Raw genomic sequence first — 24,338 nt, forward strand, 5'->3', positions numbered from 1 at the left:
AGAAAAAAATATTTGGAAATATGTGGCTTTTGGTATTTAGTTATGTACAATTGTAGCAAAGTTTTATGAACAGAAAATATTCTTAAGAGGAGGGTTCCCCCTTGCTGTTTGAACCATACAGCTGAAATCATTTACAAATATGCAGAAGATTTAACAACTGAAGATGTATCTTGTTTGTATAAGTTGACAGTGTACATTCTACTGCATTTACTGTGCTACTCAAAGTATAATAACAAAATTATACAAATTAGTTACGGGCTTTACCAAGGATTTGAAGTAATGCTGCAAATCCTGTTTAGCTTCCCTAATTCCTTTCCTGTTCTAGGAAGCCTCCATAATCTTTTTACTTTGCTGGCATAGACAAATAAATGTATGCAAAAGCAGACTTTTTCTAATTCTGAAAAAAGTGCACTCACTACTGAAAAAATACCATGTATTGAACTTTGGCAGATAAATTTTCTATTGGTTATTTATTGTTACTTTCAAAATAAATTCTTGTAATAACCATGATTTCCCTCTACAAAAGTGATTTTTTTAAATTTTTTTCATGCAGGCTAGATGGAATCAGGATAGAAAATGGAAGAGTTAATGTTGTGAACAGAAAAAATGGCAACAAACCAAAGTTCAGTCCGAAAAAATGGTGAGTTTATAGGATTTGGAAGAGGTGGGGATTATAAGGCCAAATAAACCAATGTGTAATCCAGAAATTACTCTTCATGAATTGCGGGTGAAGGGGTTCACATCTCAATGATGGCTATGAACTATGCTATAGAGCAGTGATGGCGAACCTTTTAGAGACTGAGTGCCCAAAAACTGGCCCCGTCCCCGCTCCACCCCCTGCCGTGCCCCCGCTCTGCCCCCACACCATCCCCCACCCTGCCTGCTCACAGGGCCACTCACCGCCTGCAGGGCCCACCACAGATCGCCCAGGCAGCCCAGTAGCACCATGATGGCCACGCCCTCTGCCCGCACCCTGCAGCATCAACTGTGCGCGATGGGGCGTGAGGGCAGAGTCTTGTCTACACAGCCTGGCTGTCATGTCCTTGGCTGTGCTGCTCTGCGTGGGCCAAGCTTGGGCGACTCCTCCAGGGGGGCTGCTGGTGAGGGGGTCGGGGGAGGCGGGGCTGGGGCAATGGCACATGTGCTCATAGAGAGGGCTCCGAGTGCCGCCTCTGGCACCCGTGCCATAGGTTCGCCACCACTGCTATAGAGTGTATAATCCAAGAAGAGTCATCCATGAGAGGCTGAACGTAGTAGAGGGATCAGACTAAACAAGATCCACTGGAAAAGAAAATGACAGTCCACTCCAATATTCTGCCAAGAAAACCAAATGGACCCTCGCAACCCATTCAATGTCAGTATTATACTAGAAGGTACTCCTTGGGTCAGAAGCTATCCAATGAGCTTTGGGGAAAGAACAGAGGGTAGTACAAGTAATGCTGGTGATTTATTTTGGACTGAAGCCAATCCTGATGTGCCCAGAAGCAAAAGAAAGTTTAGCATTGCAACACTGGTATGTGGAATGGCAGAATGGTGAACCAAAGCAAACACGATGTTGTCAGATAGAAATGTCAGTACTGGACATTGATATTCCCGGAATTAGCGAATTGAAATAGAATGGAACACATCAGAGTAACATTGGATCTAATGCAGGCAAGAAGATATTAAAATAACAGAGCATCAGTTAACAAAAGGAAGTCAAAGTCAGTTCTGCTATACAGCCCGAGAAATGATAGAATAATCTCAACTTGAATGCTAGGCAAAGCAATCAGAAATTTGAGGATACGGCTCCAACCATAGAAGCAGAGGAATTAGAGGATGAACACATGCATTGTGACCTGCAACAACTTGCTGGCTCAACAACACCAGAAATATACGCTGTTAGGATATCTAAGAGCTAAGGGAGAAAAGCATCTCAGATAGTGGAAAAATGGCTTTGGTGTATAAAATGAAGCAAGATAGTAACTGTTAAGAATTTTGCGAAAATAATTTCAATATTTATAGCAAAAATAATTTCAATATTTATAGCAAAAATAATTTCAATATTTATAACAAATTCTTCAAATTTATTCCCCAAACAACTTAAAATATGTCTCTACAAATGCACATTTCTAGATGGGCAAGATGAAATGAAATTGATGTCTGCAAACAAAAAGGGAGAATCTCTGTTCAATCAGCAAGGACAAGATCTGGCACTGATTGTTGGTTTCGATCACAAATTTGTTTTTGCAAAATTACAACTTAAAAAAACTTTAGAGCAAGAAGAATATGACCTTAGAAATATTCTATGTGATTATGTGAGAAAACTCAAGAGCAGATTTAATGGACTAGAATTAACAGAATTACTTAAAGAACTCAATTAATATAGCGCAGCTAATATTTAATACTAATTATAGATATTAAATAGAATTAAGTATACATTAATCAATTATGCAAAAAGCAGTTATTGATTTATTCTTGAATGATTTTTATATTCAAGATGATTTATATTGGCATCATTTAAGACAGATCATAGAAAAATATCCAGGAATTTAAAAGGCTAAAAAGGCAAAATGTCTTTCTATTGTGGTAATATATGGAATATAGCTGAAGAAAGCTCTACATTTGAAACATTTTAAGCTTAAAATGTTTCCAAACATAGTGAACATGAAAATGTTGCTCCTTCTATAATGTAAGTATTCCAAGCTCAAAATATACACTTTGAGCTCTGAATATGTCCAGTACAGATAGAGAATTCCTCTTTCCTGGCTTTTGCCAGTCTCTTCTGAATATTTTGTATTCACAATTGATAGTCCCAACTTTACCAGAAATATTATGACCCCATTGTGACTATGGCAGAAAGGATTTGAGTTTACATTTACTGCTTTGAGCTTGAAATACTTTCACTGCAGGTAGAACAGCATTGGGACACTCCCACTGTGGTTGGAACAAGCCATTTTAAGCTTAAAATGCTTCAGATTTGAAATGCTTTGCAAAACTCTCGTGTGTACAGCAGTTGTGGGTACCAAACTTTAGGATGCTACAGATTATGATAGCTGGTACTGAACTTGTACATTGCTTGAAAAATTGTCAGCTCCATCTTTGGTTAACGTTTGAAAAAAGGCTGAAGCTTTTGTGATTGCATGCTTTTATTTTTTTTTAATAAATAAATACATTGTGTGTTTACGTGTTAAGCTTTGTAAGGAATAAATTGCTGTTTTTGAATAATTAGTATAATCTTTGTATATATTGTATTCTATATAATGTCATTTTTTTTCCAGTTCACACCTTTGTGATGTGACTATCAAGTCTAAAGATGGAAAGGAATTCCCATGCCACAAATGTGTGCTCTGTGCCAGACTTGGTAGGTATAATATAAAGTGGCTTGGGCTAGTTTATTAACAGTTCTGTGTCTTTTTAATATGTGTCAGAATGAAATCTCTCTCCTTTGCAGACTACTTTCACAGTATGCTGAGCAACTCTTGGATTGAGGTGAGTGTGCAGATCCATTACCAATGCCTTTTTAAAAAAAGAAATTGTGCAAAAGTGTTTACTGGGGATTATGTGAAGAAAATAATTTCTTACGGAGTATATTAAAGTAATGCCCTATAGCACGCCTGTTAAGGATGTAAAAATCAGTCAAGAAAAAAGCAGTATTTGCTTTTTGTATAATTGATTAAAGAATGCATACTTCATTTTAATACTTATAATTAGTATTAAATATTAGCTTCACTATATTGATAGATTTTAATGACATGATATGTATATAAATATGACAGTGGGAAGCAGAACCTTGCTCAGTGGGAAAAACTTCAGATATTCAGGGAAAAGGGAAGTATTAAATAGTTAATAATAAAACTGTTCACATGGAAGAGAATTAAAATGTCCTCATTGCCTATTAGAAGTGGCCTTAGTAGACCTTAGTAGATTCTTAATAGATAAAGGAGCATTTAAAAAGAGTATTTTTAATGTTTTTAGTGGATTCTTAATAGATAACGGAGCATTTAAAAAGAGTATTTAAAAGAATAGGATTAGTTAACTTTTATAGAAATTGTATTTGTGATAAAAAAAACAAACCACTATAATAACAACAACAGCAGCAGCAATTCTTTTCTCAAAGTGTGCCAGCCAGTATAATCCCAGATGGTATCTGGATCTTGGAGCAAGGCCACCCCTTTTTCCTATTGTCACACATTCTCTTGTAGTGAAGTCCATGTGGTCTGGTGAAGCCATTAGGCGTTCTGTCTACCACATTTATTAACCCCTGATCCCATATCGGAAGATTCTTTGATTCTTCACTCTTTTACTCCATTTATTTCCATTTTGCTGTGTCCTGTTTTCTGAATGCTTATGTTCCTTGCTATTCTCCTGATTGCAATGGAATAGATTTTTCCATAGCCTTAACTGTGGCTAGTTAAGTGGCACATTTATTATTTATCACTCAACTTTCCAAAGTTGCCCAACTCGTAAACATTCTGAAAGTTAAAAGCGACATCCAGTACAATAAAATATAAAACAGAGATTTTGTGGGTTGTTGGTAATGGTAACAGAGGCAATTGATTTATTGCTGGATCTGGCACTTCATTTCCTAGGGCTGTGCCTGAATGAGCATGGCTTGTTATATCACTAATAATGTGCACATATTAGTGTTAGGTAACAGTAATCCAAGCCTTCCCTCCCCCTCCCCAATTGCATTGGGAATTCTTTTTGTGTGAATGTTCAATGGTTTTTCTATTAAATCTTGAAAGCATGAAATCAGATCGAGTCTTTTTCAAATTAGTGTATACTGAAAGTGCCAGTGGATGACTAATAGCTACGGAGCATTCAGTAGACTCCCTTACAGTTATTTTCCAAAATGGAGCATTGCCAAAATTTTTGAAATAATTCAGTTATGTCTTCAGGATACTGTGTTTATATGAGATTTTCCCCCTTGTTTGCATTTGGCTTGATAGTTCAGAACAATAGATGAGGCATCGATGTGATGTACTGTATCATTAATTCCCATACAATATGCTATGAGAACATAAGGGCTTGTATGGATCCAAAGTAGTTGCTATCAGAAGAGCCTGCCAACTGCTTTTTAGCTTTATTCTGTGGATTAGCTTTCTTCCTGGCAACTGATCTCATTGGAAATAGATAATTCTGTGAAGTCTCTTTGTTGGATAGGTTTCCATCATCTTTCAGATAAGAGGTATATAAGCACAATTCATGTAGAAACCGGAGTTGGTTAAATATATTGCTTCTTTTGTACCTATTATGCTAAAATGTAAGAAGCATTAATTTGGTTGTCATGGAAAAAAGCATGCCTTGGATAATACAATTTTGGGAAAATCCCTCCTGATTTTCAAGAATGAAAATAATGTATACCAGTGTGAACTATCAACAGAATAGGCAAATGATATTCATTATCTGAAAATCATAGATACTTATTTCTTAATAGTTATTTTGTGTCGGCAGCATATGTCTTTTGAAATCTGACGACTTGTTTTGAAACTTCTTAGCAAAATTGTCCTGTATCATAAAGTGGATTTGCACTGAAAATGTTTGTGTAAACTCCTTTTCATGTAGGCAACATGTTGTGCATCTCTAGAGTTGCCGTTCCCAACTGAAATCCTGCAGGTCATCCTGGATTATATTTACACAGATGAAGCTGTTGCAGTAAATGGTAAGGGCACTAACATCTCTTACATTACTAGAATAGAAATGAGTAGTGAGAAAATTCATGTTGCACATAATTAGGGATAAGATACACATCGGTAGTGGAAATTGGGAGTAAAAAAGAAAGTAGTATTGACAGCCCCAAACTACGGTATGAAACTCCACTGCAAATGAGGCCAAGATTACATGAGGAAGGAACACTCTTCATTTAAAATTAGCATCCTATATTCACCACAGTTACTGTTGCAAATAGTAAGATATTTTTGAAAATATGTTTGTAGAAAGTTGAAATGAGGAAAAGGGTAAAAGAGTAATTCATTGTGGAAAATGAAATAGAAGTATTTTTAAGGGACAACTTGCATATTCTTATTCAATCATTTGAAACCATTAGGTGTAAAGTGAATTAATATACTACAAATGGTAGCATGTGATGACTTTGGTTCATGGACAGTAAGTAGAGTGAGTTGAAAATTTGTTCAAGTTACAATTTTTCACTGATTTCCAGAATCTCAAAATGTGGAATTCATCTGCAATGTTCTTGTGGTGGCAGACCAGCTCCTTATGTTACGGTTAAAAGAAATTTGTGAAGTAGCCATTACAGAGAAATGTGAGTTTTTGTTTCAGAATGTTGTTGTACTTTCATTTCCTATTAAAATAATGTAGAAATTTGTATCACAGTGAGCACATGGCCATGTTGTTTATTAAACATGGAAGAAGAAATCCCATTCTTAAAAAAAAAATAAGTGCAGTTACCCAAAGTTTTCAATCTATGCTCCATGAATTCTGGCTGTCAGTGTGATCTGAGTATGCATTTTAGAAAATTCCCTAGAACCTTGTTAATTATGCTGAAATATGATTATAGACCTTGATGTATAGATCCTATACAATTGGCACCAGGCGAAAAGAGATCACCTTATTTGTCTCTGTCATGTTCTCCAAATAAATAACAAATATTTATAAATTTCAGTGACTTTAAAGAATACTGCTGAGCTCCTGGAATTTTCAGCCACATATAATGCTGAACAGCTAAAACAGTCCTGCTTGCAGTTCATTGTGTTAAACATGGCAGCCATGCTTGAAACACGGTAAGAGCAGGGCCTTGATATCTATATGTCTTACTGAATGGTTACACATCCTTTAGCCCTCTCTCCTATTTGGAAATATGAAACGTAGACCATCAAAATCAAACTATCTAGAGAGGCAAGATTTTCTTTTGCTTTTTAATTGAAACAGGACAAAAGTACTAAAAATAGGAATAACAGAATTATATTAACTAACAACATAATCCATATATTTAATAAAAACACCCACAGTTTGAATATATACCTACATGAGGTGTAAAATTTTTTTTTCTTTAAATGCTGCTATCTAACCAATTCTGTTTTCACATATGAAGAATTTTGAAGTTAAAACAACCGATTTGAGTGTTCTGACCTCATATCAGAACATACAGATTCCATAAATTGTATTAGGAGGGCGAAATAAAACATCTGACAGGTTTCAAATTTTGCTCCAAAGCTACACATCCATTTCAAGGTGTTGTTTTGTTCCAAGTTCAAAATGCCTCTTTTCTCAATTCCGGTCACTTAGAACTTAAGTCTAGAATACTTTATGCTTTAAGAAAACGAATTTTAAAAAATATTCAGAAATCAATATGTTCAGCTTTCATTGATTACTACTGGGGCACAGCAGGATGTAATTACTGAATCACATTTCATTTGTATTTGTCATAGAGTTCTGGATGTTTTAAGTGATGAAGTTTTGAAAGATCTTTCTATCTCTTACAGAAAAATGGTGAGTTCTGCACTGATTAGCTAAAACAGACTACAGACTGCAATTTAAATTAACTTGAAAGATAAAATTTCTAGGTACCTTGTTTCCCCAAAAATAAGACCGGGTCTTATTATTATTTTTTTTTGCCTCCAAAAGAGGCACCAGGTCTTATTTTGGGGGGGAAGTCTTACTCACCTGTGGCACTGACAGCCCCGCCCAGCAGGTCCACTTCTTCTGGGGCCGAAGGAGCAGCTGCATTCTGGCCTGCATTTTGCAGCCACAGGCCTTTCCAGAAGGTCTACGCAGCTGAGTATCGAGCTATGAATTCAATCCATAGCTCGGTTCTTGGCTGCAGAGGTCTTGCAGAACCGAGCTATGGATTCAATCCATAGCTCTGTTCTTGACTACAGTGGCCTTCCAGAAAGGCCTGTGACTGAGAAATACAGGCCTGGCTGCAAAAGACGCCTCAGAAAAAGTGGGCCGGCGAGGAGAAGCCTGGCTGTAAGGTAAGTGGGTGCGGGGCGCGTGGGGCAGATCTACACCCCCACCCCCACTCTAGCTTGATTTTTAAGGGCTTATTTTTGGGGTAGGGCTTATATTAGGCCCACCTCCAAAAATCAAGCTAGGGCGTATTTTGGGAGTAGGCCTTACTTTCGGGAAAACACGGTATCTGTTTGGGTGGATGTAGACTAAGTGATAAGGTTCATTTTGAAGTTATTTTTTTAAAAATTGAAATTCCCCTCCCAGTTTATTTTGGGTTATAGGTGGCATTGATAGCAGTCTCATGCTTCATTAAAATTATAGAAAGATATTGTGGGATGTTCCAAATAAAATGAAATGCACTAGTGAATCTTGGCAGAGTGAATAGGTTCTCATTTTGTAAAAAAACACATAGCTTTAGTATTAGCAATGCAGCTCTAAAAATAGTATAACCAGTTGAGCAGCACAACTGACAGTAGCATGGAATACATACGTAGGAACCAAGATGCTTGCAATTTATGTGAAACTTTTGGAACATCCCTATTCAATATTTCATTATTTCTCTATGATAACTTTCAGGTTTTAGGTCTAGAAATACCATGACATTCCAGCATGAATGCTTGTAAATTTGGCGTTACTATCAAGAGCCCAAATATTGTGAGATTTTGGTAAATTCATTTTTAATTTTTACTGTCCTTGATAACGATTTATGAATGCGTAGGAGTGGGGGCTTCCTGAAAAGATTGGCCATCCCCGATGTTGCTTTTTTTTCCTTTGCAGAAAAAGTTGATTTAGAGAATAATATAGATTTTCTTTTTATATTGCATTACATTCCTGTGGCAGCAAAAAACAGTGTCGCATTTTGTGTAATATAAGTAAAAATGCACGAACATTTTCTACTTTTTGATAAAGAAGGCTGCGTTATGTGTTTTTTATATATTATTCTATGAGATTCATTCATTCATTATGTAACCCCGTTAGAACATTGTAGCACTCTTTAAACTCTACGGTTTTTCCCCCCCAGAATTTAAGCATCCTAACAGCTTTTTCAAATACAAATTTGATACTTTCCTCTTTTTTTCTCCTAATTTTCAAATAAAAAAAATGTTACAATGTTGCAGATTCCTGCTATGGAGCGCAGGGTAATTACTCCATACCAAGATGGTCCTGATATTAGTTCTCTGGAGCCTGAGGAAGGAGAAACCTTTGTCTTCCTAAAAGAGGAGCGGAACACAGAGCAAGCTTTGCAGTGAGAATTATTTTTCTTCTGATCGAAGTCTTCTTCTGTCTTCTTCTGAATTCTTCTGAAGGAAGCTCTTCATTCTTCCAACGGAGTCTTCTTCAGCGAAGAAGCTTTTAAGTGCAGCTCCATGTGTTATAGCAGAGTCTCAAGAGCTGCTACTCTGGGGGTGGGGGGGCTGCTGCTGCATTGGCCTTCGGTCTTTTGCACACGTATAAAATCACTTGTGCTGAAATGCAATATCCGAGCAAAGGGGCACACTTTGACGTTTAGATTGCAGGATTTTGAGTCCTGCATTCACTCCAGAGAAGACAGTCCGGAGGGCTCTGAAGTACTGCCACTCCATACAGCTCTAATATTTAAGAAACAGTCGTACATTTGGAATGGAATTAAATATCTTTCTTAATAAATCGGGACTGCCAGACTTCAGAGCCCCCCCCCCACCTTCCCCCGAGGCAACAGGCTCAAAGAACAGGGCCCATTTTATATTGTTGGGGGGAGGGGGCAAAGGAGGCACAATGTGTATTCAAAGCTTTGTAATGCCTTAAAGCACCAATTTCACTCTTAAAAACATTGACGGGTGCTTGCCATGCTGCAGAAAATCTGGTCCAGCCTTCAAACAGCTGAGAGTTGTGTACTCTTCTCTTAGAACAGTGGTTCTCAACCTGTGGGTCGGGACCCCATTTGGGGTCGATCAACCATTTCATGGGGGTCGCCAAGCAAGGCTGTCCGCCATTTTTTTTGTCCATTTTTTTTGTCCGCCATTTTTTCCCCCTTTTCCAGCGGGTGCCTTACCTCCCTTGGGCTGGGCCAGCTGGTGGTCGGCCTGCTCCGTCTCTGCCGCTTGCCAGCTACGCCTCGGCCGGCGCAGGGGGAGGAACCACGCATGCGCAGCGCTCCCGGGCAGGGAAAGTCCTCGACTTACGACCGGTTGGGTAGTCCTCGACTTACGACCGGTTTAGTCCTCGACTTATGACCGGTTTAGTCCTCGACTTATGACCAGTTGGGGTCGTGGCATTAAAAAGGTTGAGAACCACTGTCTTAGAAGATTTTCTTTGATGCTTCTTGAGTACTATAAATGGCCGCTGTAATTTCCATGATCTTGGTTCAAGCTAAACAAGAAGAAGAGAAGAGGTTAGGCAACTTCAGTGTTCAGGTGTTGAGCTTAGTCGGCCTGTACTATGAGTAGTAAGCCCACTTTAGCGTTATGGTACAAGGTAAATTGCAGAGTACTAAAGGAACCTTGGAATGGAATTAAAAGCTTTTCTAAATTGGAGCTAGAAAACCATTGATCTTGAATTTGGAGAAATTTTAATCTGGGAGGCTCTAGTAAGAGGGAAGGACATTTTAAATCAGGGTTTTTTGAAAATGGCAACTTTAATATGTGTGATGCATCTGGCTGGGAAATTCTGGAAGTTGCCATACACATAAAGTTGCCAAGTTTGAATAACACTGAATAATAATGTCTTAGGTCTTTCTTTGATGGCTGGGGCTGTCTACCACTGTTGATGGGGCAGTGACACAAAATGAGTGGAGTTCTTCCCTATAGAGAGGGGTGTTTTCCACTGAGCTTTTGCTGTGCTAAGGGGAATTACTACAATTGTTATGTGCTTCCTTTCTCAATATAATGGGAAACTCATGCCACTGAATTTCAACATATTGTCTGTAAAAGGATTAGGAGTCTGCCTGTTGCTTAGAGATTACAGGGTACCAATGATCACTTTAATTACTTTGAAGGAATTAGTGAGATGAAAATCATTATTGGTTGTTGTTTTTTTTAAATTAGAGAAGCACTCCTCAAGAAAGCTAAAGCAAAGGCTAAAAAGAAACCTCGAAGACGTTCCGACAGTTCAGGAGGGTATAATCTGTCAGATATTATACAGAATCCACCTACAGGTTAGTGGCAAAAAGCAAGGCTAATCTATTTTTTTTTAAGAGTGATTTTAGGTAACTTCATGCATAATGGCATGGCTATAAAGCATGAACCTTTAACACATGGCTTACAATGGCTGGGGTTTGTTGTAGTGCTAGAATTAACTTCGGAATTTGATGTATCCCAAGGTTCAATTACTTCATAAATGAAGAGTATTGTGTACTAGATTTGTAGAAAGAGTTTGTAAGAGATGTTTCACAATGCACAATAGCACGAATGAAGCAGCTTTCTTTGAATCGTTACAGGAGCTGTGTCCTTTTCACATCTTGTGTAGCTGCTTTGAAAGCTATACGTGCACAGCCACTTTACTTCGTTGGTAATTCCAGAGAACTGGAGACAGTTTTTAGAACACCAGAAAAAGATGCCATTGTTTTAATTATTTGAAGCAAGACTCATGTTAACTTTTTTATATATATATCTTCCCCTTACATATTCAAGGAGGTAAAATTTAAAAAGTGTTTTTTTTTGCTGAAGCAAGTTAATACATATCCCAACAACCACAGTGCTTTTTTCCCCCTATAACATTATGCACAAGAGTTTACTGCCATTACTCCATGGAGAGATCACATAAAAGGAGATTGTAAAATGAAAAAATACTACAAGTCTTGTGAAATTTAAACATTGAAGTTTCTTTTCTGTAAAGTTGATCACAATACTGGGGGGTGGCAGCAGTTTGCAGATATCTCAGTAAAGAGAGAGGATCAGAATGATATAGTCATCTGAAAAATTACAATAAAAATACCCAAACACACAAAAATTGCATGATATGATTTAGTAATCATGTTACATGTAAATACACATTGTTCCTCTTAATGAATGCATACTCTAGTTATAATGTTTACTTATTAACACAAGACTTATTAAGATATAAACTTGCTGATTAAACATACAGCTCAAGAAATGGTGAATATAGATTTGAACTCCAGAAGTTTTCAGTCTTTGAGTTTCAATTTCATTCAGGTTTAAGCTGGGAACTATTTTGAAGTAATGCTTTATTAATTAATTAATTAATTAAATAAATAAATTTATATGCTGCCCATCTCACTATCCAAAGTGACTACTTCAAGCCTCATTGATCTTAATGATTACATCAAGCATATGCATAAATATCTCTCGTTGGACAACAGTAAAGCACTAAAAACCTCATCACTTTCCAGTGTAATCTACCCTTATATTTTAAGAAGGGTTTTTAAGAAATAAAATTAACACTTCCTTGATTATATAATGATTACTTAATTAAAATGGGTGCATTTCTGCCTGTATCAGTCACTTAGAATTAGCTTACATTGGTTAAATAGTTGAGCATTTTAGAGTTAAATAGTTAAATAGTTGAGCATTTTAGAATTCCCTGTAATAAAAAGTATATTTAGCGTCCTGCACATAGCAGATTACTTATTTGTGTACTACATTTTTGTGTAGCTTTAAAGTAACATTTCAAAGTAACATTTTTGAATTGTGTGAAATTAATACTATTAAATGTAAATATGTGTAAAAAATAGTGACTGTGTAAAAAACAATACTATTTTTTGCTACATTCTTAATTGAAAATTAAATGGGTTGTAGCCCTCCTAACCTTACTAAATGAAAATTAAAAGGAAGATTGTGTTACATTTTCCAAATGATAAATTTATTTGGTAAGAAGAAAATGTACCAATCTTTTTTTTTTTTCACGCAAGCAACTTATTATAATACACATCACTGAGGCGTGCAATCTTGAACTGAAAATTTGAAAGAGGTGTTTCAATTACTCAGAAAACCATTCCATGCGTGAAGCAATGCTGTTTCAAAATGTTTCCTCGAAATGACTGAAATAGTGTAATTTGTATTTAAGAGGTCACACATTCTGGTATTCCAATTCCGCAGCAAAGGAGAAAAACCATTGCCACCTTGTTCCCCAGAAGTGACAATGTGAGGCAATGGGAGTCTTGAAAATTGTGCATAAAAGAGCGGATCCTGAAGACTGCATGTTTGAAACGGGGGATTTGGGGCAATCCCTTTCTCTGTGAACTCAAGCAGGCAATCTGACGACTAGAACAGTCTTTCTGGATCTCAGCAACTTGATTTTTAATCCCCAACTGACAAGGGAATTCTGGGAATTGAATCCACACATCTTGAAAGTTGCTGAGCTTCAGGAATGTTGTTGTACGGCATAGTGATCCATTCTCCAATAGCAGAATGCAGTATCAGTAGTTTTGCTTCCCTGGGCATTTCTGATTTGTCCCAAGATAATTGTGTATTTCCTCCCCCCCCTCCCCTCCAGTTCATGCAGGAATATTGAAACTGGATAAAGCTAATTCTATTGAATCCCTTCCCGAAATGCTGACATCTGATTCTGAAGGCAGTTCTGTGGGAGTGAACAGTCCCAGAGATTTGCAGTCTCCTGATTTCACAGCAGGTCTCCCTACAGATAAAACTGAGGTTTGTGTTTGCTGGTTGTTTTTCCTTAATACTGATATATATTAAACACAGCATAAACTTTTAATAAGCTTTTTAGAGACAGAATAGCCCTACCCAATGATTAAATGACTAAGGGGAGATGCTTTCTTATCTAAACTGCCATGTCCTGTCGATTGGGCTTTGGCGGTTTATGTGTATTTCATTTATGTGGGGGCTGTTTCCTGAATTCTGCAGATGTTAACCCTCTACTACAGATTGTGGCTTTGCAATCTGCAAAATATTATACCACATAAAAGTGATGTTTTGTTTAGTGCAGAATAATTTACAGGTAGTCCTTGATTTATGACCATTTGTTCAGCAACCGTTGAAATTGTGAAAGTGCTGAAAAATGGGCATACAGCATGTGCCCAAAGTTATGCGGTTATGTGATCGAAATGTAGGGGCAGCTGGCAGCTCACCTGCACTTAAACTGCAGAGGCATTCCAGTTCCCCCCCAACTGTCTATCTCCCCCCCCATCTCTGCCTTTGGGCCACTCTGGACCCGGCCTTGCAGGGCAGCAAGCAGACCCAGAACCATGGGGCTCTAGGGCTTTGCCACATCCTGGGAAGCTGCAGCTGCTCCAGCCCAATCCCAGTCTCAGTCACCTTTGCCAGCCTGCCCTTTTGAGATCCCTACTGCCCTGCACTTCAGGGTCCCAGCTCACTTTCACCATGTTAGAGCTCCCATTAATCGCCGGGTATACCGGGCCTGACTGCTGGGATGAGCAAGGTTGGGTTCAGTTGCATAAAAAATAAAATAAAAAATAAAATAAAAATGATGCCTGAGTGGCAGAACAGCAAAAAGCCCCTTTGCAAAAACTCCTGGAGTGTTGCATGCCCAAAGACTTGTTTACAAAAAAAAAAAAAAAAAGCTTCTAGAGAAAGTCAGGCCAAAACAGCCCCCCTTTCCAAACTTCTTGGAGAATGTAATCATTGAATTGCCGTGGTTCATGCTTCAATTTTCATGGGCTTCCCAGAATCATCATGGTGACACGGCTAGCCATATAAATTATTTAAATAAGAGGAAAAAAAATCAGTTGAGAAAGTGGCCCAAAAGTCAGTAGGGTTTGCCCAGGTGAATTTCCCAAGATGAAGAATGTTAAAAGCGTTGCAATGTGACACGAGAACTAGCTTTTAAAATAAGATAGATAGAGAGAGAGAGAGAGTAGTTGCCTTTGTAGACTTCAGCCAAAATAGATTGAACTCTTATTATCTGAAAAGTTCATAAGGTTCCTTTTCTGTAACAATGTAATGGCCGTATGTTTTGACTACAGGTGAAAGAGAAAATGGGTATTTCAAATACGTTCGTTTCTCCTGCCAATAAAGAAATAAAAATCTGTCATGGATCATCAGTGCAAAAACGTTCTCCTCCACAGAGTGTTCCTAGTAACAAAAGCACCTATGTGAGTCCTTCCAACTGGGTTGCCGGCTCTTTTAGGTATACATTTTCTCTGTGTTTCTGCCTTTTGTCAAATTCTGTCCTCTGTCTCTGGAATGTGAACTTCCCTCTCCATTAAAATGCGGGGCCTTCATCAAAATGATTTTTGAAGAATCAAATCACCTGACTTTATGGCTAGTTTGTGGTCATTCTGCACAAAACACTAATGTATTTCTGCATAGGCTGCTAATTTCTGCCTTTCAGTGAGCACTCTTGCAAGCCTAATTATGTTTGGTTGCAGTTCCAATTTTCCATCTGTAATAATTAATTCATGATAGTTTTTAAAAGAAAAATAACCATACATATTTCCTAAAATTCTATCTTAAATATTTTACTGAGTGTTGTTAGTGGATCTAAAAGTATCCTTGGTGTATATGTTTCCTGAAAAATATATATAAATAAAACGTTCATTCGAAAACATTCTATTTGAGGTTTGCCATAATTGAGGAGGTAGACATAAATTATACATCCGGTTACATATAGAAGGCTACAATGGTGTTTGGCAACTGGAATGTAAGTAAAAATAGATATCTTAAGAAGTGAACAATTTGTATTTTTTTTTATTCAGTCCTGCCAGTCCTCCTGCTGTTGATTTAAGAACTATTATGGAAAGTGAAGAAAATTTGCAGAAATGTGAAGGCATGCCAAAAATAAATTCATGGTTAGTAAAAAGGGTGCAGTACAATCAATTTCACTGATGAGTATTAAAGTCCTAATTTGTTGAGTATCTTTTTTTTTTTTTAAAAAAAAACACAACTTTGTTGCAAACAATGTTTCTGAAGTTTCAGTTTTGGATTAAAAATTAGCATTAGTAGTGCAGAACTTGTGTTGTAAACATGGGCCATTATATAGATACATAATCACAATTAGGAATATTTCTTTTTAAAACTGCTATTATTCTAATTATGAATTTAGGCAGCAATGGCAAATAATTTTGTAAATTCACAATATATAATCCATTAGTTTTGTGACTAATAGTCTTTGCTTACGGTTCTGTTTGATAAACTTTAGTAACATAATGTTACATTTCTGTGTCTAATTTTAGTAGAGCCACTTCTCATGGAAATAAACTTTCTCAGAAGCAAAAGAAACTGATGGCTCTGGCTGCTAAGGATAACAACCCAGAGATTGTGCCAGATGCAGTTGTGCTATCTACAGCTCCCAAAACTACAAAACCAGCGACTGTGTGGTATGAACCTTCTTATTTTTTTAGGTTACTGCTTATTGGGGTCATTTCAGTTTTGTTTCAGACTCATGTATGGGAAGGACAATATTGATTTGAATGTAAATTTTTGATTCATCCCTAGCATCTCTAGATAGGAAAAGAAACCACTTTAGACCATGAAGTATCACTATGGGGGAGTGTTCTTTGGAAATATTGGGTAGTTTGGACCAAGAGCATGACTATGTCCAAAGGAAGTACAAAATCTTTATTTTAAAAGTTTATAGAGTCACTTGTAGACTCGTGTATGCACATGGTTCATTGAGTAACTGTGTTTATCTTTGTCTTTAAGGCTTCCAGGTAAAATAAATATCTTAGGCTTAGTTTGTTTATGTTTTTGTATCAGTAAATAGTATTAGTAAAAAAAGTATTCACTGAATATTCCTGAGTACTTAGTTAATAGTGAGAAAAACGGAGGTGTACTTAACATTGAGATACGTTGATATGACATAATTTATTTATTTATTTATTATTTAAATTTATATACCGCCCTATCTCCCTTACGGGACTCAGGGCGGTGAACAGGCAATAATAAAAATCACAGTAAATATTACATAAAAGCCTGCTCTAAAATATAAAACCCTAACTCTAATTTTTAAAAACGAACATGGCATTTGGCACCAAATTGAGATTTTTGTGCTTGCAAGTATATGGCATTCTCTTGAAGCGTTGTTTTGCAATGAAATAAGATACTTGTCTTGGAAATCCAGCAGGTCTTCTGGCAAGAAAATACGCCAGAAGGGTGTGGGACCTTTTGGAATTTTTTTTTTTTTTTTTGGTTGACATGGAGAATCAGGCTACCTTAAAACATACTTGCATTTTTCTTGCCAAAAATAATGTCCAGTTTCACGGTTTTGTGGAATCAGGGATACATATTGTTCTTTGAAGATTAATTAAGTAAAATATGTAGAGATTGTTGTTAAGAGTGAAACGTGGAAGAAGACTAAAAGAACAGAGACTAATCTTTCCATTCGGAAATGGATTTCAGTATAATTTCCAAATATGTGTATATGTGTGAATATACATCTCTGGTGAAAGAACATAACAATTTATCTATTTGGGAGATGTGACTTCTTCTTGGCAGGATACATTATGCTGTTACTTTCCTAAGTGCCAGATGGTCAGAGTTTTTCCCCCCACTCAGTTAACAGGTTTAGCAGGTTCCCATCTCTGAGTATTGTTTATTTCTCATATTATGCTTAAGACCTTTGGTGGCTTTAACTGAAAAACCTCCTTCTTTGCCTAACTCAGGCCATGAGGAGGCTTGCAATACTCACGGTACATCAACGTTGTAAGTGTGTTTCTTCATCTAGAATGTTGAAACTTAATGGAGGTGCAGACCACAACATCCCAATTACTCCAACGCCTGAAAAGAAGAAATACCTTGTTGAGAGGGAGAGCATTTTGTGTCTTAACAGAAAAAAAAATGGTGCAATGGTTTTTATGTTGTGATAGTAAAAAGGAAAACTTTATAAGGCCATCATGTATTTGTGCTCACCCCCTATTTTAAGGTAACAGAATTGTTCGAATATTTCCCTTAAAATAAGCCCTACTTCAGCTATTTTCAACCCACGCTTGAAGGAAAGTCAGTTTAGAGGGGGAGACTAGTCACTGTTAATTGCTTTGTGTGTCCCTTACAACTTATTTTTGGTTTTGGTCATATAATTTAGTGTAGTTGAACTATAAATTTAGCAAGCTATATTAGGTTCAGCCAGATTACTGATAGAATAGAATACTTTATTGGCCAAGTGTGATTGGATACGCAAGGAATTTGTTTCCGGTGCATAAGCTCTCAGTATCCATACAAACAACAAAGTATATAATCATACCAATAAGAGAAGGTAGTAGAAAAGATGAGATAGATAAGAGTAACACAGCCATACTACATGGGTAAATATCCTTAGACGTAAAACAGAACTGTGGTAATTGGGTATGCAGCAGAGTGATGGCGTGCAATGTCCTATAGCGGTGTCCTGAGGGGACGCATCATCCATGCAGCCTACTGATAATATCTTTCAGTGTATGCTATTATTTTGTGATTTTCATCGATTATGTTAAAGGCCCCCCTCCAAAGGCATTACTTACCCTTAATTGAATGATTTTAGAGTTTCTAGCAAAAGCAGATTCCTCAATGCATTGTACTGATTGAACGCGGAAGTAGCGAATACAGAAAAGTAATGTTCTAGGACAGCAATCATGAAGATTCATTCTTTTGAGAGGTTCATTTCACCTATAGAAAAGATAAGTTAGTTGGTGGAAGAATTGCACTAGGATTATCAGTAAATGCAGCGTAGTAAGATTTGGTTTATTTTACTTTAGGGCTTCCTCACTGCATTCTGCTTTGCCAAAACCATTCAGAGATCTTCTGTTAGAAGAGAAAAAAGTAGTTGGTGCCAATTGTGCTAAAGTGATGGAGAATGTACCAGCTCAAAAATGTTTGAGGTGAGAAAGATTTAAATTGTGTTTCCATTTCTGATAAAATACCTTTCTGAGAAACACTGAAAATACATGCGAGGATAAAAAAAAAAAGGTCAGTAAAGAAGTATTATTTTACTTTGGTGTACATTCTGTAAGGATGTGGTGGCCATTCAGTGGCGGTCCAGCATCATGAAATTAGGCTGCCAAAATTCAGTGACAAAGTAGTCAAATTTCAGTATGACTTTTCATGATTTCTGTTTTCTCAAAACGGAAGGGTGAGAGCAGCAGACTGCTGAGGTGCCTCCTGCATTCTTTCCTACTATTCATGATCCAATATTCCAAAGACTGAAATCTTTCTTAATTGGGTCACTGTCAGCCATTTTAAAGTTTTGGGAAGTTTTAATGAGGGGAACGGGAAGCAAACTGTTCTTACCTCCAACCCACTGAAATGATTAAAAGTTGCCCTTCTGCTGCTATCTGTACCTGTTCCTCCCCCCTCCCACACACACAAAAGTTGATGACATGATATCAAAGGAAGATTAGGAGGCTACGTTATAACCTTCATCCATTGTCCCTGGGTAAGGCAATATGGCCGACAGATCATCCTTTTGGGACTGCAAAACATTTTACTTAATGCAGATGAATGCAATGTCTCTTATTTTTTTCCTCCTGATGTGCAGTCTAGTTTTGAAGTCTAGATATATGTCACTCTACCATAACCAAAGGAATGTTTGCCAATCCCAGTCCTGTCAAAACAACCATCCTGAGCTGAAGTACTGTTCTATTTTACTCAACCATTTTTTCTCCTTAAAATACCATTCCTCTGACTCATATTCTATACTAGTGAATCCCAACGCTGCAGTGGCTGTTTATGTCTTCACGGAAGTGTTGATTGAAACATTTTAGTACCCGCTGAATAAAGATTATGTGGTCATAACCTTTACTTTGTGAAAGACAAGAGTGCTGCATTTATACAAGTTATTTGGGCTCTGTGTTCTGGCTTTTTGTACCTTAAAGAACACTTGTTATTAGCAATGGCAACAGCACTTAGACTTGTATACCGCTTCACAGTGCTTTTACAGCCCCCTCTAGGAGATGTACAGAGTCAGCATATTGCCTCCCAACAATCTGGGTCCTCATTTTACCGACCTCAGAAGGATGGAAGGCTGAGTCAACCTTGCTCTTAGTCAGCAGAATTAGCCTGCAATACTGCATTCTAACCACTGCGCCAGCATGGCTCTCTAAAAAATTCTTGTACTTATTTTTGTTGGCAGGTACGCAAATACCATTGCTCTTGGAGCAGAAAGTGATTATTCTTGTGAACCAACACCGTCAGAAAATCAGAAGTAAGTTCAATTTATACTGCAAATATATATATATATGTACAAAAGCACATATTGTAAAAATGTGATGCTTTGTATTTGTAACTTATCTTGCAGTCCTTGGTTAGCATCACCCTTAAACCCGGCTGCAGCATTGCCTATGACATTTGCAGAAATTGTAGAAGAAGAACTTCAGCAAGAAGCTGCTCTTATACGAAGTAGAGAAAAACCTTTAGCTTTGATCCAGGTAAAGAGTAATAAAAGTCAGAATTATGCCCTATACGAAAGTCTGCTTCTTGCCTTCTTTTCATCTCTTCCTTCTTTTGGGGTTCCAAGGAGCCTTAGTGCTGTTTCTAAAAATGCCATATAGTACAATATTCTTGAGGTTTTAGGCTGCAATACGTTTATTTAAACTTCAGTTTAAGCATTTTATACCTAGATTACCCTAAATTGTCGTGGTTTTAGTAGCATAGCTAGATATAATTGATGGCTGCTTCCCTTGTGTTTTGTTAAAACCTTATGGATTGCTCTTCTAACTGTGGAATCCAGAATCCATAATTGAAAGTAATAAGCTGTGATTTATCCCATTAAACAGTTTAGTATATATGAAAGATCTAGTCACTGTCCTGTGTGCTTTGCCCTGTGAGTTTTTGCTCTTATTCCAATTTTTGCCAGATACCTAAGATTTTCTCCCTTCCTTTTCTCCCCTCTCATTTCAGATTGAAGAACGCGCTATTCAGGATTTGTTAATCCACTACCAAGCAGTTGGCAACCCTGATGAATTTGTTGTTGTTGAAAGGTCTCCACAGGGGCCAATTGCAGCTCCTATGTGGAATAAGCATTGATGCCCTCATTTTTTTAAAAAAAATTCTGCTGTTCATAAATGTGAGGTTATTTGTTGTTTGCATGGACATGCTGATTCTAAAGTAAGAATGAGGATAGTAAGATAATGTCACCGCTTTTCAGTACAGTATCTGTTTTGAAATGTGCAATTTCTTTATCAAATTGCTGTACTAGATTGTGCTCATTTACCCAGATGCTTTTTACTCACTATTTGGAGTTGAAAAATATTACATAGGGTTAAAGTACGCAGGTCATATAATTAATTGTCAATAATAAGTACCATATTTCCAGTTGGCAGCAATTGATTTCTCACACTCATGCATACCTGTGAAATGAATAGGACTAAAAATGACCAACATGGATTTCAGATCATTTAAAAACGCTTTTGTATGTAAAAGGAAGAAAAATAGTGGTGTTATAGAAACGGGTATTTGATGTCTGTATTTTTGTGGAATTATAGTCTTTGTTTTACTCAACAGTGCTCTTAACTCCATGCCTTACAGGGATGCAAGCGCTTACATAGTTATAAGAATGTTGGTGTTGATGATGATATTACTTACTACTAGTATTGTTATTACTATTATTACTAATTTCTTCTGAAGCTAATTTTCAGATGAGGTCCTGCAAGAAGAGTGTATCCAAATGGGATCTGATAAATACACATGTTAACTTAAAAAAAAAAAACCTTTCAGGAAAGATGCAAGCTACGCATTAAAGCTTGAAAGGAAATGGGACAACTTAGTTCAGCATTTTTCAGTCTCAAATAACTTTTAGATGTTTGGGCTTCAGTTCCCAGAATTATCAAGCCAGCACAGGGAATTCTGGGACTTGAAGTCCACACATTTTAAAAGTTACTGATATTGAGAAGCACTGACATAGATCTATGCCTAATACTGGGTCTTCAGAGCCCTGATTGCGGTTTCGGTTTTGGTTGTTCAAAAGCCTTTCTGCAAAGTCTAGAAAATGATGTAAATTATGTCTGAAGTTGGGAGAAGGGCAGGATGATTTCTTTCCATTATTTCAGATTCTTCCATAGTCACCTGTGACCACAATGGACTTCCCCTCCTGACCACTAATGGTCCTTGGAAGAAATAATTTTTATCCGTAATCATGTATTTCTGTCTAATGGTGTGTGATTGAAGCATAAAAATAACTCTTGTCAACCAGAGCTGCAATAAAGAGCGAAGAGCAAGTTCCAACAGGCAGCCTCAAAACAGCAGTTCTTACCTTCTGTGCCAGTGTGAGAAATTCTGAGTGTGTTTTTTGTACTTATGCAGGATCCAAGCACAATGGGTAAAATGAATTTAATTTCATTTGCAATTAAAGAGTCAACCCTAAGATTAGAATTGAAGAAGCTCTTGAATGCTCTTCTCAAGTGATGTTTTTTTCCACAGGCTATCTCTTCACGAGATATCTTCACAAATAATGGCTTTGACACGGATCAGGCTTTCTGCAGAAATCCTTTTTTCTTTGTGTGTAAAAAAGAAAAAGTTCATTCTAGATGCGCTTATCTGGTTGCTTATAAAAACTGTATTGACATGTATTATTTCTTCTAAGTAGTCCACTTTCCTCACCTAGTATAGCTTTTTTTTCTTATATTAGTTTTTTTTTTTTAGTGTTCAGTTAAAAGGTCCACCTTTTCAATATGCCGTGGTGAACTTAAGTGGTGCAAAGTGCTTTGGATTGGAAACAGTTGTTTCAGCCACAAAACCAGCTGAAAAAACATTTTCTGATGCTGATCTTCTGAAAGTCCAAGCTCTGAGCTATGTCAGTGTCAAAATACTTCAGCTGATGTTGAAATGACTATTGCAAACTCAAAATGGGACATTTCAGATCTGAATTATTTTGGACACCACTAGGGTGTACTAGTGACATATTCTTATTCATCGTAACTTTCATTAATTTTCACACTTCCTTTCAAACACAATAAAACTGTAGTTCAGTTGTGCAGTATGGCGATAGCTCTCTTTGGAAGGCTTGGCTACAACTGTCCCAAAGTGGAAAATGGGCAGTTAGAACTTTGGGTAACTCTAAAGTCATGAATGGTACTTTGGGTTCAGAGTTAATCACTAGATTTCTAAGCACCATGGAACTTGGTGTAATGATTACAAGTGAATTGTAGTTCTGTCATTATTAAACCATTCTATCTAAGTGGTTCACAAGTGGGTAAATATCCATTATTTCAAGATAAAACATTTACTTAGCATCAGAACAATAAAGTGTGTTTTTTACATTGACTGTAAAATTCAAGAGTTGCAAGGCATACTTTCCAAGTTAATCTGTAGGTAATTTAAATACTTATTCCCAGAAACTTCTCATTAAATGTAAGATTCCCTAAGAATGATTCTAGATGTATTAATTGATTTTCCCTATAAATTGGACAATTAGTTGCCTGTAGTAACCAATAATCCCTTAAAAATTATTGTCAGCCTTTTTTCAGCGTACAAACCGCAACACTTTTATTTTAGAAAATGCCCAATTGTAATTTTTCTGGTTGTCACAGTGTGAAAGCACTTTCATGAAAAAAAAACCTGCTATTTTTTTCCTCAAAAGGTATACACTTTTTCATATCCACTTTGGAAAATAAAAATATTATTATGCTTAAAATCCTCTTCCATCACCCAATAAAGTACATACATTGTATAGAGCCATTGCTTCTTTTTAAAAGTCTTCAAATAAAGCCAAAAATATCATCTGAGAAAGCTATAAATGTATCATTTCACAGTTGAGGAAAAGTATATATTTTTCAAGCTGTAGCGGAAAGTAATAAAGCTGAATCTACATCAAATAGTAGAAACTTTTTTTTCTAATGCTACATTTATTCGTTTACAGTTCATTCAGAAAGTATTCAGACCCCCTTCACTTTTGTAAATTTTGGTACGTTGCTGCCTGATTCTACAGTTGAAATTCATTTTTTTTTCTCATTAATCTACACTCAGTACCCCACAATGACAAAGTGAAAACAGAATTTTAGAAATGCCTGTAAATTTATTAAAAAGAAAAAAACCTGAAATATCACTTTGGCATAAGTATTCAGACCCTCCACTCAGTACTTTGTTGAAGCACCTTTGGCGGCAATTACAGCCTTGAGTCTTTTGGGGTTTGATGCGACAAGCTTTGCCAGTCTTCTTTGTAAATCCTCTCAAGCTCAGTCAGATTGGATGGCGACCATAAGTGGCAGCCATTTTCCAGTCCCTCCAGAGATGTTCAATAGGGTTCAAGTCAGGGCTCTGGCTGGATCGCTCTAGGACATTCGGAGTTATCTCTAAGCCACTCCTGTGTTGTCTTGGTTGTGTGCTTAGGATCATTGTCATGTTGGAAAGTAAACCTTCGGCCCAGTCTGAGTCCTGTGGAACAGGTTTTCATGGAGGATATCCTTGTACTTTGCTCCATTCACCTTTCCCTCAACCCTGACCCGTCTCCCAGTCCCTGCTGCTGAAAAACACCCTCACAGCATGATGCTGCCACTGCCATGATTCACTGTTGTGAGGATTTGGGGCAGGTGATGTGCTGTGCCTGGCTTCCTCCAGACATAACGTTTAGAATCGAGGCCTAACAGTTCAACCTTGGTTTCACCAGAGAATCTCTCTCCTTAC

At 37.1% G+C, this 24,338-nt stretch overlaps 1 protein-coding gene across 1 annotated transcript in view; it reads left to right on the forward strand.

Annotated features, from left to right (window-relative positions):
* The window catches only part of IBTK (inhibitor of Bruton tyrosine kinase), a 43,661-nt gene extending 20,272 nt beyond the window's left edge, over positions 1-23,389 (forward strand). Inside the window, exons 11-27 of the mRNA XM_015832085.1 lie at positions 554-640; positions 3,261-3,343; positions 3,434-3,471; positions 5,548-5,644; positions 6,143-6,244; positions 6,605-6,722; positions 7,371-7,431; positions 9,012-9,139; positions 10,917-11,026; positions 13,324-13,481; positions 14,774-14,937; positions 15,506-15,598; positions 15,983-16,126; positions 18,479-18,601; positions 19,852-19,923; positions 20,017-20,146; positions 20,619-23,389. Coding sequence (XP_015687571.1) covers positions 554-640; positions 3,261-3,343; positions 3,434-3,471; positions 5,548-5,644; positions 6,143-6,244; positions 6,605-6,722; positions 7,371-7,431; positions 9,012-9,139; positions 10,917-11,026; positions 13,324-13,481; positions 14,774-14,937; positions 15,506-15,598; positions 15,983-16,126; positions 18,479-18,601; positions 19,852-19,923; positions 20,017-20,146; positions 20,619-20,744 — 1,834 coding nt within the window. The 3' untranslated portion in view covers positions 20,745-23,389. The remainder of the gene's footprint in view (positions 1-553; positions 641-3,260; positions 3,344-3,433; positions 3,472-5,547; positions 5,645-6,142; positions 6,245-6,604; positions 6,723-7,370; positions 7,432-9,011; positions 9,140-10,916; positions 11,027-13,323; positions 13,482-14,773; positions 14,938-15,505; positions 15,599-15,982; positions 16,127-18,478; positions 18,602-19,851; positions 19,924-20,016; positions 20,147-20,618) is intronic.
* The last annotated feature ends 949 nt before the right edge of the window (positions 23,390-24,338 follow it).

The sequence above is a fragment of the Protobothrops mucrosquamatus genome, unplaced genomic scaffold (assembly GCF_001527695.2).
Source record: "Protobothrops mucrosquamatus isolate PMUCROS unplaced genomic scaffold, P.Mucros_1.0 scaffold_300, whole genome shotgun sequence".
NCBI lineage: Eukaryota > Metazoa > Chordata > Lepidosauria > Squamata > Viperidae > Protobothrops > Protobothrops mucrosquamatus.